Source organism: Aythya fuligula, chromosome 6, assembly GCF_009819795.1.
Source record: "Aythya fuligula isolate bAytFul2 chromosome 6, bAytFul2.pri, whole genome shotgun sequence".
Taxonomy (NCBI): Eukaryota; Metazoa; Chordata; class Aves; order Anseriformes; family Anatidae; genus Aythya; species Aythya fuligula.
In genome coordinates, this window is record NC_045564.1 from 25075148 (window position 1) to 25091333 (window position 16186).

Sequence of the window (16186 nt, forward strand, 5' to 3'; positions counted from 1 at the left end):
TTTCTCTAATTAAAAAAAAAAAAAAGCCACTAAGTAACAAACAATCAAGATTTTGAGTAAACCTAATTAATTTTATTGGTTTTCCCCTGTATGCAGCTGGTAATGGATGGTGGTGGGGCTACAGCTTCTTAAAAACCATCATCCAGCTCTCAATACCTTTCTTTCAGAGGTTTCCGACATGAAGCTGGGAAGGGAAGAAACATCTCAAAGTGGATGTTGTACAGGTAGAGGTGGTTTTGTATTTTTAGAGCCTTTCCTGCTGGCTGCTCCTGCAGGCTGCTGGGCCCCACAGGTTGCCCTGTCTGTTGGGCGCTCTGCGGCCACCTTCTGAATGGTCACTGGTGGTAATACAGAACTGCATCAGAAGCATCAGAAATTTAGTCTGTAATAAAAATACATTTCACTCAAATAATAATATAATCAATATTGTTCAACAGTTTAAACCTCCTATAGCTAATAACAGTCTGCTTTGCGAATGCAGCAGCCCACACTGCATTTGCTGGCTTTGATTTCTCTTTAAAACGACTACCTCCAAACTAGAGAGTCAAAGTCTCAACACACAATCCTCTTCACTCTCATGCAAAACACAGACTTTTAATCCAGCCAAGATGATGTGGTACCAGCAAACCTTGACGTGCCTGTGCCAACAGGATGTGCAGCAGGATGTGGCCTGCACACAGCAGCACAGCCTGCAAACAAGCGGCCACTACAGAGCCAGAGAGAACAAAACAATTATTTCAGAGCAGGACACAAATGGCAGCTAATGTTTGTTTCCCTCCCCTTTTAATGAAGTGCCCATCTTGGGGGAAATTCCAGTTAGATGTGCAGAACAAGCAGATTTCACCTTTTTGCTAAGCCAAATGGAAGTCCTGCCAGAGATTGAGCCCTCCACCCAGCATGGCCAAAAAGGATTTCTCTTACACCCACATCTCTCTCAAATGCATTAATATTTAAACGTTTTCCTTCCTTCAGCTGCAGATACTAAAATCAGTCCTCACGAACACAGAATACAACAATGCTCTAATTACAGATGAGTGACATCGGCCCACTGCACATTTTCACAGCTTTTAAAGATCAGGCTAGAAGCAAGAATGATCCCTTCTGACACAACTCGGAGCATTTTAATTCACTCAACTACTCTATTATTATTTTGACGAAAGCATATCTGTCTAAAAAGATAATCCTGTCTGATGCACACACAAGGAAATGAAAAACTCACCAATTTTAACAGCCGTTCCAACAATCACTGTTAAATTGTGTTCTTCCTTCCTATTTAAAGCAAAATCAGTTGTCAAACAAATTCTTGCTTTTCCTCTCGTGATGGAAGCAGCTCAAGACCTTGTATTTTTCCTTCTATGAAGTTAATATACAATAAATAACCTTTACCTTTGGTTTCTGTAAATAAAGCAAAATTTGAGTTCCAAGTTTTTCACGATTTTTCCTTCAGTCCTGGAATTGGTTTTCTATGCCTTGTCCAAATACCCTCCTCACTGCTCAAGCATCCTTTTTTCAATAGGATTTTTTTTCTTGGATACCTGTTTTCCATTCCACAGGAAGGGACTGCTTCTCTTCCTCCTTAATGTGTGGCTTTACATTTAGCCATATTAAAACAAAAGTTTGATTAAACAGCATGCTTTATCAGGCAATCCTCAAAGCTCTGCAGAGAAGTCCCTGCTTCATCATTATCTACTGCTTCAGAAATCTTTGTATTTTAATTCAATACTAACAAAATTACACTAATAATTGCACCGTGTTCTCTCACAGGGTTATCTGTCATAATTAAAATAATAATAATAAAAGCTACCTTGCTGCTAAATAGAGGGAACAAAACTTTTGGTGTGCTTGCATTTCACCAAGCTGACTAACGTTGCTAAGAATATAAGCAGCAATCCTCTTTCAGATAAAGCATCCTTACAACAAGCAATACAACTTGGAAAAGAAAAGAACCTTTTCAGTGACATGAAAAGGCTTCCTAGTTGAGATGTGGTCCCCGTCTTTCTTCTAGCACATGGAACAAACGTGAAAAAATCAGTGTGTCAGACCCAATGTAGATTTCACAAAAGCACTTGATTGCAGAGGAGCATAAATTGTGTTTGGAAACTCAGTGGAAAATAAGTATGCTCTGAAGAATATCATCAACTACGCTCAGAAGCATTAAAAACTGGAAACCAAATACACAGACTGTATGCAGAAGAGAACAACTTCCAGGTCATATGCAGCTAATCAAAATCTGCTCCTAGTCTGATGGCCAGGATTTCATAACGTGCTGTTACACACACACACACAGTCTCCTTTCTCTGGGTCCATGGTGCTGATGTCCTGTCTTTTGTAAGCTGTGATTTCAAAGCTAAACCAAAGCTAATTGTTTCCATCTGCTTCCCTGGCCCTATGTGGCACTACCAAAACAGCATCCACATTTCACCTAAAAAAGGTTTAGGACTCAGGTATCTGTTTTGGATTGAAAATACAGCGAATTAGTGGCATTCATTCAAGCATTCTGCTTGACAGCACCTTTCTGGTATCAAATAGTAAGAACTAAGCATATAGGACCCATTTGAAACAAATTTTATTCAAATACACATTTGTCCCTTCCCCCCTTATCTAGGACATGAGAAGTAGACCTTTTCCAGATGGAGCCCACAACACAGCCCAGTTCCACTTCCCAGGGGAGAATTGCAAGGCAAAGGCAGATACCAGCAGATGCTGTGCTCTGATTTCTGCCTGACATAAGTAGCAGGTAGAATTGGATCCCCAGACAAAATATGTACTAGGAGTCTCCTGAAATATAGATGTAGGAGATAATGATCTTCAGAGAGGCAATTTCTCTTTATAATTTCTTGTGTTGTAAGAGAATCTGGCAGCAATAGCTGACATCCAGGCTATCAGGAGGAGTTTGAAATTTCTTATAAATGTATGTTTCATCATATACAACTTTTCCAAATAAACTCTGTATGTATGAATACAGCAACTTCAAATGCAATAGTTCCTGTGGTTCGATACAGGCCTCCTACTCAGGGTCAGAAAGACAGACGAGCCCTTATTGCAGAAGTGAAGTCGCCACTGACACGGGGGAGCCCACAGGGAAGTCCCTGCCAGCCAGGAACCAAGGCTGGTGCCAGGGACAAGATGAGACCTGAAGATAAAGCTATTTCTGCTACCAGTACTTATTGGACAGACACAAGACCACATGCAAGACTGAAATTATGGGGCCCAACATTCATCCCCACCAGTTCTGTTTTCAGTATCTCTTGCAGAAGATGGGAAATATGCATTATCTGCATAAAAGGTATCAAGCAACAGCTTAGAAGAACATCATCGCTCCCAAATTATGAGGTTAGATAAGAATATTGTAAAATAAAATCACTCAAAGCATGAAATCTGGCCAGCCAAGTGTTCCAGAGAAAAGATAGCTCTATTTGAGGGAAGTGACTGAACGTGTCAGAACTAAAACAAAACCAGAAGGACAGAATTGTGAGAAGCAGAGCTCAGCATCACGTAATTGCTAATTATTATGACAATCACATAGCCACCCCCCCAGCTGTTGAGCTGCTGCACCTTTCTCGACATGCATCCTGACTGTTAGGTAACTGAGATATTTGCGTATTTACATTCTAACTGCACAGCTCACTTTTGATTCACATTGTTAAAAAAGCTCCTCTTGTTTTGTGGTATTTTTCTTTTTGTTTTCCTTTTCTTTCATTAAAGCATATTAAAATTATTGTTCATCTAGATACAAGAATTTCACTGCACCTGCTAGAAGGAAGAACAAGCAATCACAACCATGTCAGGAGGATGCAGGGTGCTTTTGTCTCATTTGCATCAACACAATCAAGCTATGTCATCATGGGATCAGTGGAACCATACTTTTAACTTTGCTCCGGTACATCTCATTTTTAACACTGCTTCTTGGCTTACTTTAGCTGCTCACTGATGTACATTTCACTCACAGCTAGTCCAAGTGCCTAACACCTCAAAGAAGAGAGCCCTGGCCTGGGGCGGTGGGACCTGCCTCTCTTGACATGCCTTAGGAAATTGGGCAGCCACTTCTGTTCCACTTCTCCCCCTTCTGCCTTATTTGTTCAGACTAAACACACGAGAACAGGAGCTGGTCTCACCACCAGTACTATACCAGCTGGTAAATCAAGTCTTCTCCCCGCCTGGAGTCAGTGCAGCGCTAGGATACACTAGAAAAGGACTTGGAGTGCTTACTGAGTCTGTACAACTCACACAAACACCAAAGAAGTATCTTCCCTCACCTCAGCTACCTGCTTTCTACTCTCAAGCCCGATGAAACACGGAGACTTGGGTGAATCATTTAATTGGTCTTTTCCATTTGATTAACTAAAAACTACATCAAGGGGCGTGCATGTGCATACGTGTCAGAGTGACACCGAGCAACTGACAAAAACACCTCGTTCTGTTGGCAGAGGACTAACCCTCGTCATTAATTCTGAAGCTAAATCATGGATGCTCATTAACAAGTCAAGAGAAAGTAGGAGATAACAAGCCTTCACCACAGCAATCACTGTTGTCTTCCTGGACGAATTCCGACAATCCAAGCCCTTTCAGCACTGAACAAGGGGGAGGAAAGCTTTGCTTTTCTTTTCTCTTCCCACTCATTTCGAGCACTCCCGATTGCACAGCAGGCTTAATTACCGCACAGCTAACCACAGATCCCTACCTGCCGTGACGGGGAGGAAAAACAGCCTCTCTGGTACACATCTATCAGGAAGATGCTCTGTCATTATCTTAGTGGCACTTGCCCACACCACCCAATGGTGCATGAAATTCTTCATTTGAAGAGACAGAGGCATTTTGCTTTGCCACAGCAGAGTATCAAGAAGCACCCATGCAGCAAGGATTGGCAGTTACGCTAAATACCACTGAGTGGATTCACTAAGCAGGACACTAAGTGCAAAGTTTCTACTTTTTCCTGTCCCTGCTGCGAGGCAGGGAAAAGAGATGTAAGAGTCCTGTCGATGTGACATCCACGTGGGTCCTGAGACTGTTCAGCTGCTGGAGTCGGTGTTCAGCTTCCCTGTGTGTGAGGTTTCAACATTACAAGGACCACAAACTATTTAGGGTATACAGTTCAACTGAGATTATCCTAAAGACACACTTTGGGGCACTGTAATGAGTCCTAAACCCATTACAGTTATAAAGGCTCCCAATGAATTCTTTAGGTTCATGTGATTGATCAATTACAATTGAACTCCACCTTTCCCAAATATTCCGAAGGGACGTCACTTATCAAAAAAGCCAAATAAAACAAGTAAGAAGTTCCTAAATGCAGCTGAATTTGACATCTGGCATTCCAGAAAAACATCAGCAGACTTTGCAAAAAGCAGAAGACCTCTCACTTTCATAACACATCACTCCCTGAGCTGAGTCATACGGATCTCCAGCTTTAGAAAGAGGAAAAAACTGAAAATCCTCTCTACAATGAATTTGCATGAGAAAGCTTCATTTGTAGCTTTTGAGGAAATTGGAGCATTGATCAAAAGCTTCTGCAAAACAATCAAAGTTACAACATGGCTACAGAGCTACAATAAGTCCATGCATGTGAGAAGCATTAAAAAAAAATATCACCAAAAGTACGGCAGGAAATGATAGAACGGCACCGAACATCGCCAATTAGAGGAAGGCAAAGAGAGCCACAAGTTCCCTTGCCGTAGGATTGTAATTAAAAGTGACAACAGACAACATAATGGTATTTTAACGTTTTCTGTCCCAGTTACAGGAAGGTTTCCAGAAGCAGAGCACCACCAGAGGGGCTGCATGCACTCGGGCAGCTCACACCTCCATCACGTGGACAGGCATCTGTCATCACCAAAACCACACCACAAGGAGTGGCTGCATTTTGGCTGTGCTGCCGGCACGTACATACATGCAACGTCCGGGGAGCCCCATGGGAGCAGGCAGGGAGAGGGTTAGCTGTGCTAACTGAGGCTTAAAGGGTAGTGGGATGAAGAGAAACATCTGTGGAAACATGGTACAAAGCAGAGGCTGGGGCTGCCACCATCTAAAAGAAAGAACTACCTCCAGAAGAGGACATCTGCCTCCAGCCCTGATTTCTACTCAGCCTGGCCCATCAGGAGGTATGGGAAATGCTGCTACCAATCACGCCAGTGTTGCTGTGATGAATCACGGTGGCATCAAGTTAATACAACTCATCAGATCCTAATTAAACCACTCTATGTTGCTAATCACTCTGTGTATCTCGAGTGATCTTTAGGAGCACGTCTGACTCCAGTGAGGGTGGGCCAATCAATTCTCTAATGAGCCCTCACTTCTGCAACCACTCGCACAAACACTCTGCGGACTTTCACTGCAACCACAGCATAAAAAACTCATCAACAGAAGCTAAGTTTGTTTGGTGTTCCTTTTCTCCTGATGGTGTAGTGGCAGAACATGTCTATATAGACACACACACACAGAGCAACTCATCAAAATAAGTTTTCGCAAAATCAAGCTATTCAAATATTTACTCTAGTGGGATTTACCTATACACAGCTCTTTGTTTATTTCATCTTTCCACACACAATAAAAACAGCACTTCATCTCACCCCTTCCGAGATTTGTTAGTTTAGGAAAATTAATCCCTTTCACAGAATTGGCTAGGCTTGGATCAGTATCACTTACCAGACAATGACATACACACTGCTCGCAGCACGCAGCAGGACAGCACTCCATAGGATGCGAGGGAACAGACGGGGGTAAAACAGATATTTTCCTTCAAACTTCTGTTCATTTCACTGAAGTGTATAAATCACTTGCCTTTTCACTACATACGTACAGCTTTCACTTCGAATGAATCCAGGCATCTTCTCCCCCCTCTTTTTTTTTTTTTTTTCTTTTTTCAACTCGAGCACTAAGTTCACATTTAGCTTTCATTAAATCCAAAAGAGCCTTCTGCTGCTCTTGCTGGCCTGAACAAGACCTCTGCCATTAATCTGAATGCTACTGAGTAGAATCAGTTCCTCGTGATAAGCACACTCTTCGTGACCTGAGCACACCTCAGCTGAGTGCCAGAAACATCGCCTTTTCCTTTCCCCCTGGCTCCTTGCCATTCTGCCCACATTTTCATACCTGTAAGCTTTCCCGTGGGTATTTATTTCCTGGAGGCTGTGCTAACCTAGCAAAACCCTGTCTGTATAAACCATTTTTACTCTCAAAGCGCGTAAATCCTTTTAGCTTGATCTCACCAAATTGCATAAAAGTCTTACTGCCTTACACTGAGTCTTATCCTGGGAATCTTTAGCCGAGGCTCACACCTGAGGTTGACCTGGGAGTTATCAAATTGGTCGTTTTGAAACAGTGGCTCTATATCTTGCAGTCACATACCCGAGATAAGAAAAGTCTATTTCTGAGATCATGACAAAAGGTTGCTGAAAATGTGTTCCTTTGCCACAAGATAAAAACTTTAAAATCTGAAAGTCATAAACCTTTAAGGGTTTGTGATTCCCCTACTGCTGACCTGCTGGTAACCAAAGATCCATATGCTTAGGATCGCTTGGGACACTACAGAACTGCAAGTACTTCCAAGAAAACATCAGCATGTTGTTGTGAGTGTCCCCGTGGAAGTATTTCACACTGTCCATCTATGCCAACAGTGGCACTTATCAGCAACTAGACCTGCTACAATTTTTTGAAAATGATTAGTAACATGCTCCAATGTTTATTTGCTGCCACACAGTCTGAGAGCCTGAATGACAGATCAGGACCCTAAGACACCAAGCACAACAGAAACACCGAATAGAAGGAAAATCTTCCCCATCTGTTGGCTTCACTTGGCCATTCACGAATGCACCGAGTTCTAGGACAACATCCTGCTTCCTCTTTGCTCACTGTGCTCAACCTCACAACCCTCAAAAACCAAAGGCACCTCACAGACACTTCCTAGATGACATTCTAACACAGGGGAGAGGATGTTCATCTGAAGCCTTCTGCTGTCCCTGTGACCCTGGACGTGAATTAGAGCAGTCCAAAGCCCCAAAATCAAGATCAGCTCCTCCATGCATGCAGTACAAGGTGACAATCTGGGACCTTCAGGTATGCAGGCTGTTTTACAGAATTCTCCTTATCTATCACATGCAGTTTATTTTCTACAGAGAACAGTTATTAGGGCATTTTTATATTAGCAAGGCCTGATTTACTACTCACGTTCCATATTCATTACTGTTTTGTCAGACTATACTGAAGGATTTAACCTCAAAATTCTCTGGTGAAAGAGGTAAAAGCTATATCACACATTTCAAGGGAACAAAACCGAGAAGCTAGGAGACAGCAATTAAATTAGGAGCTTGATTTTCAGAAAAAAAATAAATACCTATTTAAACAAGAAAAACACTAATGGTTTCAATATACAAGCCAATCTCCACTAAAAAAAAAAAAATAAAAATAGATCACTGAAAGTTTCTCTCCACTTTATAATTTAATCACTAGGATAACAATACTGTGCAAATTTAATTTTAGCAAAAAAAGTGACTAAGAATACCTATACAATCCATGTAAGCATATACCTCTTTACAAAAAAGGACCAAGAAATAGATTACCTTTCAGTTTTACCAGTAAAAAGTGACATTTCTTCAAACTCAATACAAGATAAAACTGTATTCCAGAAGTTAATGAAAAATATTGCTACGCTATTAAATCAGTTTAATGCGAATTATAAAGGATTTCTGTCTTCGTTGCCCTTCCTTGCTTACATGGAAACATAATGAAGAGGAAATACACAGTATCAGTCTGTTTCTCGCGCTGTAACTATGAAACTAACTTATAAAAAGATCAGAGGAGCAGACCCATAATTCAAATATTAAAGCTTTACACTTCAAGAGGAGTTAAGACAACCACCCTAACGGACCTGTCCATATCTACAGTTCCCATGAAATGAAACACTCGAGGCACAAAACATCCATAAATACTCGGGCATCATGTGACAAATGGTAGCTAATTTTAAGCCTGTAAACACCAAGGGTCCATCCAATGGCACGCTGAAATCAATTGCCATTTAATTTCAGTCTTACCCAATCTCTGAAGATAATTACAGTTAAAAAATGACTCCCGTATCTTATTGCTAAAGAAAATGCAGCCAGTAAGACACATTCAGCTCCTGTGCACGCTCCATCTCCTCACCTTTCCTCACCAAGACCCAGGCTGGCAGGAACAACAAAACCCCTATCATTCCACCTACAGAAACGGGTTTTCATACTCAAAAGTGACATCCACAAACATAATCCCTCAGTTTCAGCACGCATCCAGCCCAGCCCAGGACTAGGAAACTCTTTTCTTAGGAGACCTCATGCTCCTCAGAGAAGTTGTGATGCAACTGAATCACACAGTCCAAGAAGTGATTCTATATGAAGGATTATTAATATGCCCACTGCTGAATATTCAACTTGAATTGAATTAAAATGGGGGGAAAACAGTAACCAGACCCTTATACGCAGCACTGAAACAAGAAACAGACACACATGCTACAGCAGAAGTTTGGTACGGAAACCAATTTCCATTTCAAACTACATGCTACACTGAACAACTGAAAAACAAAAAGACAAATACTTTTGGACTTAATCTGAAGCATCACAACACAAAATCAGACTTAACTGACAGCAGGCAGCTGTGTATTGATACCAGTTAGATACACCTCTGACTGTGAAGCATAGGACTATCTAAAAGCAGAATCTCCTCTCACAAATCCTGACACTCATCTTCTACAGTGTCATACTTCTGATACATGCCAGGTTTTAAATGTTGACACTTCACAAACAGTTTCTTTTCCTGACAGTTTCTTTACCAGCCAACTCCAGTGACAGATGATTGAAGCTCGGAGAGTAACTGGTGTTGTTTCTCTAGATGTTTGGTACAGAGTGAATTCAATCTAACGACAAGCATTTATACCCCTAAGCAAGAGAAATACTGCTCTTGCAAGGTCACACCCAACCAACTTTAGAGCTTCAGAGAAGTCTTGCTCCTCCTCTAGAGAGCAGTTAAAAACCCACGAGGTGCCTCTGGTGGGACATGCTCCACGCGAGAGCTGGGCCACGCTGGCACTCCCAACATGAGCAGCACCACGTTCTCCATGGGAACCACCCAAGAAGAGCATGAAACACAACAGGGCCCCCACAAAACCCACTGCTGCACAAAGAACACGCTCAAGGGCCATAACATATTCTTCATGCATGAAACCAACGAGTTAAGATTCTCTGTTAAGGCAATAAACTGAAGCTGTTGCAACAAGGACAGGAACACAGCAAGATCAAAGAGGCAGTTTGTATCAGTACCTCCATTCACTGTGGAACTTAAAAAAAAAAAAATCACAAGCATTATTTAACATACTCCAGTATTTTTTAAAACCCTCAAAATCAACTCCATAGAAGAGAAGAACATACACTCAGTTCTACCAACACCGGTTCAAGTTTAGTTTTATGTCCTTAATAACAAGAGCAGAGTTGTCATCTTCACTGTAGAAAACAAAGTAACTCACTTTAATTTCAAGATAATTAACAACACTATTATACAGCAGTCTAGACAGACATTGTTGACTTAAGTTTGAATTGCTTGAGAGAAGGCTGGCTGTACAGCCACCATGGACTCATTTGAAGAATGTATTTTCAACCCAATAGGTTTTATTCCCCCAAAGTCTCTTCAGCTTTAGGAAAAGCAATTCCAATTTCAAAGCACAAGCCTTCTCTGCTACAACTCTTCTCCCCGTCTTCCTTTACTTTCTCCCCTTTGCTCCACACAAATGAGCTATTAATTGCTAAATAAATGGAATGAGCAGCACTTAACATCAGGATCCACAAGGGTATTTAGGCTCCTATCTCCTGTTTAGAGGCCTGTTTAAACAGGAATTAAAAGACTAAACGCTTCCGTGGATTTAGGCCCAGAAGCTCAAATCTGCAAACACGTGCACTTTAGTGGTCTCCAGGGTGACCACACAAACTTCACAGGCCTTGAAGAAGTTCTCTAAAGACAAATGCTGGTTTTGGAAGTAAGCTGCTGAAACGCAAAGGCCCAAATGTGGATTAGGAAACTCTCCCTCGTGCTTGTCTTCCAAAACCACAGAGCCTAACTTCTGGGTTTCTGTTTGCTGCCTTTGCACCGCCCTGGTGCACCAGAAGCAAGCCGTTGGCTTGGCGTGATCCATTTTCAGAGATGAAGCATTACACCACATTGCCATAGCCACTCTGAGCACCAACATCCCTTGACTGAGACATCACCACAGATGAACCACAGAATCATTAAGGTTGGAAAAGCCCTCCCAGATCACCTGGTCCAACCGTCCCCCTACCACCAACGTCACCAACTAAGCCATGTCCCTAAGCACCACGTGCAACTTTTCCTTGAAAACCCCCAGGGATGGTGATGCCACCACCTTCCTGGGCAACCTGTCCCAACACCTCTTTCTGAGCAGAAATGGCTAATTTCCAACCTGAACCTCCCCTGGCACAATTGAGGCCACTCCTATGACTAGCTACCTGCGAGAAGAGGCCAAACCCCCAGCTCCCCATAACTTCCTTCCAGGTAGCTGCAGAGCGCAGTAAGGTCTACAGCATCACAAAGGCTGGAAAAGACCTAAACTTCAGCAACACCCCTCAGCGCCTTCCTCACGAGTGGCCTTTGATGCACCTCTATTTGCGATCAGAGCTGTGCTGGCGGTGCTGTAGGGCATCAGTCACCCGATGGAGACCCCATGGAGGTCCCGTCCCATCCCATCCCATCCCATCCCATCCCAGGGGGCTCCAGCAGGCTGCCCAGCCCAGCCATGCCCCGCCACCCCCAACCCTTCTCGCCCATCTCACCCTTCTTATCCATCAGCCACATGAAGAAGAAGCAGGGTGCGAAGCCGATGGGCCCCCAGAAGACCAGCAGGGCGATGTCCCAGCCGCTGAAGCCGAAGGCCAGGCGGGCCGAGTTCTGGATGGGGCCCCAGGTGTTCCACAGCAGGCCCTGCGCGAAGCCCAGCAGCGAGAAGAGCAGCAGCACCAGCCACCGCCGCCCGTACACGCGACCCGCCGCCGGGGCCAGCCGCCGGACCGGCACCGGCACCGGGACCGGCACCGCCGGGCTCCCCGCAGCCCCCCGCGGCTGCTGCAGCTGCTGGGGCCGCCGCTGCTGCTGCTGGTGCTGCTGCTGGTGGTGGTGGGGCGGCGGCGGGGGCAGCAGGGGCTGCCGCTCCTCCGCGCTGCTCCAGCCTAAGCCCATCTGCGGGGCGCTGGCGGCCGCCCGGCGGGGAGGAGGGCGCGGGGCCGGGGGCAGGGACGAGCCGTACGCGGAGCCCCCGAGCGCGGCGGCGCTGCCCCGGCCCGGCACAGCCGCATGCGCGCTCGGGGAAGGGCCGGCGGCCGCCTCCTTCCTCCGCCGGCGAGGGGAGGAGGGGAGCGGAGCCGGGGAGGCACGGCCGGGCCCGGAACAAAATGGCCGGGGCGGAGAGCGGCGGCCCCGCCGCGCCCGGTAGGTGCCCGCCGGCCCCGGGCGTGCTGCCCGCTGGCGGTGCTGGGGTGGGTGGGTGGCTAGGAGGGAGGGAGGTGGTGTCGCTGTACCCCTTGCGCCTCCCCGGGAGGAAAGCCTCGGTTTTAGTGGATTTCCGTAGTGAAGCACCCCAGTCCTGCAGCCTGGTTCCTGGAGGAGTTGCAGAGAGATGAACCGAGCCTTGGTTTCTGAGGGGGGTGAAAAGCTCAGGAGTGTGTTGGCAGGGAGCTAGACCCCCAGCCCTGCACCATCCCTTCTAATCTTAACAGCTCTCCTTCAGCAGCCCCTCTGGAGCGTCCCACCTCAGGAGTGATCCCATTACCTGGTCACCTGCACTCAGAGAGGACAGGGCTGGGTCGGCCCCTTAGCACCTAAAGGTACCTTTACTCAGCGAGGTGCTACAGCAGGGCTTATCCATGTTACATCAGGTTTGAAGAGGGCTCTCTGCCAAAAGCATCCCTTAATAACTTAAAAAGGGTTGGAGTGGATGCAGCGCACCTAAATGGGGTGTCTGCCTCACAGGTGTCAGAGCAGCTTTGTAATGAGGTGGCTAAAAATCAGCTGTGGCCTGAATCGGAGGGAAAAAAAAAAACAACAGGATTCATTTACAGCCTGCACGTAAATCCATTTTAAAAGAATTCAGATGAATTCTGAATCATGTGGGCTACGCTAGGCTCATTAGAAACTATTATCATTTAAATAGATTGAAGTATATATTCATTTCATTAGATTGTATGAGTATTTATCTGTATATCTACCATCTGCACTTGTCATAAAATTAATGGCTCATATGCTGCACAATGCTTCATCTTCCCTGAAAAAATACGCGTTTCAGTTTGGCTCGCTTAGGAATTCTGTCACAAAGATTGGAAGCCGGTTTGATAAATGCCTGTGTGCTTAATTGGGAAGAGCTAAATAGTGGGATCCACAAGGGCTGGTTTTAGATGCAGTGTTAATGTAATTCTGTTGATACATTGGGCAGCGCATGACTGAAATTCAAACGTGATGCCCAACCCACAGTTTTGCAGCCAAAACTACACACTCCCGTGAAATTTCCCCCCAAAACATACGGACATCGCATATTGTTTAGCCCACACAGCTCTGTTTGCTAGACAGAGGCCCAAATTAGGAGTTGCAAGCACTCAGGGTGGAAAAAGGAAATTTATACCAAATGATCAGAAATATGATCAAAAACAAAATGAGGTTTTGTCTAGAAAATTTCAGTATCTTCCTCAGGAAAAAACATTCATGCACAAATAAATACCAGAGAGCTGTGCAGATAGTAAAGTAAAACTTCAGCTTGCCATGTAGAACTGTGATGAAAAAAACAGAGTAAAAATATTGGACAAGTTTCAGACTTGATCATGACCGATGTGTATTCTGTTAGTGCTCTTTTTTTCCAAGTAAGATTAATTCCCTGTTTTGCTTGGTCTTCTTTATGCGTTACCACCTCCGTATGGTTTAGCCTGTGCCAAAATGTTCTTTCGATTTGAAACGGCTATGTTACTTCTATAATTTAATTGATTTGGTGGCATTGTGCCAAAGACAAAGTGCTGTCATCTGAAAAAGTAAACAAAGTGAAAAAATGTTTCTCCCTTTGAACATTTTTCAATTAACTGTAGTAATTGCAGGGCTTTCTTGGTTATTCTAGTAGCAAGAAACTAATCCACTAATAAGGCAGGTGGTGCCTTGCAGTGTCCTTTAACTGCAAAACTTGCCTCTTGATACCTGCGTGGTAAAATGGAAACTTCAGTAAAATTCTTCAATAACTTATGCAGGTCACTTCATCATGTGAGAGTTTTAAAGATATTTTGGTGCATGCATGGGCCAGCAGGAGAGAAAATCTTCTGAGAAACAGTGACAAAAAAAAGGAGATTAAAATAGACTTGGAAAATCTAGCTTTATTTACTATTGACTTAATTATGATTTGAATAATTTATTTTAACTGCTTGATTCTAAATCACTCCATCTTTTTCATAGCTTCACAACCCATATGCAGATCTTTCTGTCACGGCCTGACCTTTTCCATTCCGGCTATTTAATTAACACAATGTAATATTCTGTGTGAATTATTCTTGTTTGCAGGATATGGTACCATTTAAATTTGTTAATGTAAAGGAGCAGTGCATTGTTGATAAACTGTTGGAAACCAAATTAGCTTTATCTTGCAGCTAGCTGATTGCATTATTTCACTCATGGGTATAATACTTCTCTAAATATGCTAATTTCACTCTTTTCTCCGTGTGGTGACATTTTTACTGTTCTCATTACTGACATTTGTAATATGTGGGGTGGGGAAATCTTTTCTTGCTTTAACCTCATTATAATGTAGCTAAAGAGATTTGAATATTATCAGATGAAGCGCACATACATTCTGGCAAGTGGAAAGGTTATTTTGTCTCCTGGCCCAGAACCTTAATGCCTATAACTGGACTTGCACAGACCACAGTGCCTAGATCCAAAATAGTGATATAAAAGCCCTTCCAGTTATCAATCGCACAGCCATGAGAGCGTATCTGTTGGTTAGGTGCCTCCATTTCAAACCTGAAAGCTCTCAAGTTGCTTGCATCTCCGTATGCATGCCTGCCTGCCTATATCTGTGCTAAAACCCTCCTGAATTCCTCCTAGGAGGAGTTGGTGGCCTCGCACTTTGATAGACTAGTAGTGACGGATAAAAATTGTTTGGCTGAAACTGTTAGTGCTGCCAACTGCTCATCCCATCCCTGAGACAGGCCGGGCTGATCCATTAGTGAGTTGGCACCTAGACTGCGCTGTTTTAAGCTTGGCTTATAAAGATAAACTGAAGGCTTTGACGGGTTTGTTGTAACACTGGGGCATCTGCAGAGCCGGATTCAGCTTAAACACACCTATCGTGAAACGGTTGAGTTGAGCAGTTAGAGGATTATCCCCCCATGATGGAACCTCCAACTCCTAGGGCATTAGCAAGTGCCATTTGCTCTCTCCAGTCATCAGGCTTTTGGCAGATCAACTTCCCATGTGACTTTTTTTCAGAGTGATTAGAAGAATCTCAGCATCCCCTTGTTTCCGATGCCTCTCTCCCGAAACAACACCCAGCACTATGTGTACAGTCTGGTTCTTTCTTGTTTCAGCTCATCTCTTCCAGCCTGACAAGTGGCAGTTCATTGCAAAGGCTAGAAGCGTTTTGGCACAAAACGGGCAGGATCCTAAATTTGTTTAAAGATTCAAAAGTGATGTTTAGAGTGTTTCGAATATTCCCTCCAGCATCCAATAAAAGGCATGTTTTCCAAAGGTTTCCCTCAACTGCTAGACTTCAGTCGGAGCTGTGACAGTATAGTTTCAGAGTTCTCATACACAGCACCAGCGCAGCAGAGAGATGTGATGGTTTTCCTTACACCCTCTGTCCTTGCACAACACCTAGGAAGAGGTGTGAGCAAATCCTGTCCTTCCCTCATCTAGTTTTGACATTCCCTTCCTTCTAGTTAACGCAGGAACACGTTCAGGATCTCCTCTGTTTTCAGCCTGTTTTGGGCATCTTCCAGTCTGTATTCTGTACCTTTCAGCTTCTTTCTCACCTTTCTCTTTTACTGAGAGGAAGATAGACTTCTAGCTCTACAGTCATACAATGGTTCCCTTGTACTTTGGGATGAAAAAGGCTTTACAGTACTTCTTTTCTTTTTTTTTTTTTCTGTTGTTTTCTTTTTTTCTTCTGTCAAAAAGAAAGGAAAATACA

The 16186-nt window shown here is 43.9% G+C and overlaps 2 protein-coding genes across 4 annotated transcripts in view; one reads left to right on the top strand and one right to left on the bottom strand.

Moving 5' to 3' along the window:
• The window catches only part of SLC49A4 (solute carrier family 49 member 4), a 58934-nt gene extending 46727 nt beyond the window's left edge, over positions 1-12207 (bottom strand). Inside the window, exon 1 of the mRNA XM_032190135.1 lies at positions 11805-12207. Within this exon, the coding sequence (XP_032046026.1) occupies positions 11805-12207 (403 nt within the window). The remainder of the gene's footprint in view (positions 1-11804) is intronic.
• Positions 12208-12338: 131 nt separating this feature from the next.
• HSPBAP1 (HSPB1 associated protein 1) overlaps positions 12339-16186 on the top strand; it is a 35287-nt gene continuing 31439 nt past the window's right edge. For all 3 annotated transcript variants that reach the window (XM_032190673.1, XM_032190672.1, XM_032190674.1), the window contains exon 1: positions 12339-12456. In XM_032190673.1, coding sequence (XP_032046564.1) covers positions 12420-12456 — 37 coding nt within the window. In that variant the 5' untranslated portion in view covers positions 12339-12419. The remainder of the gene's footprint in view (positions 12457-16186) is intronic.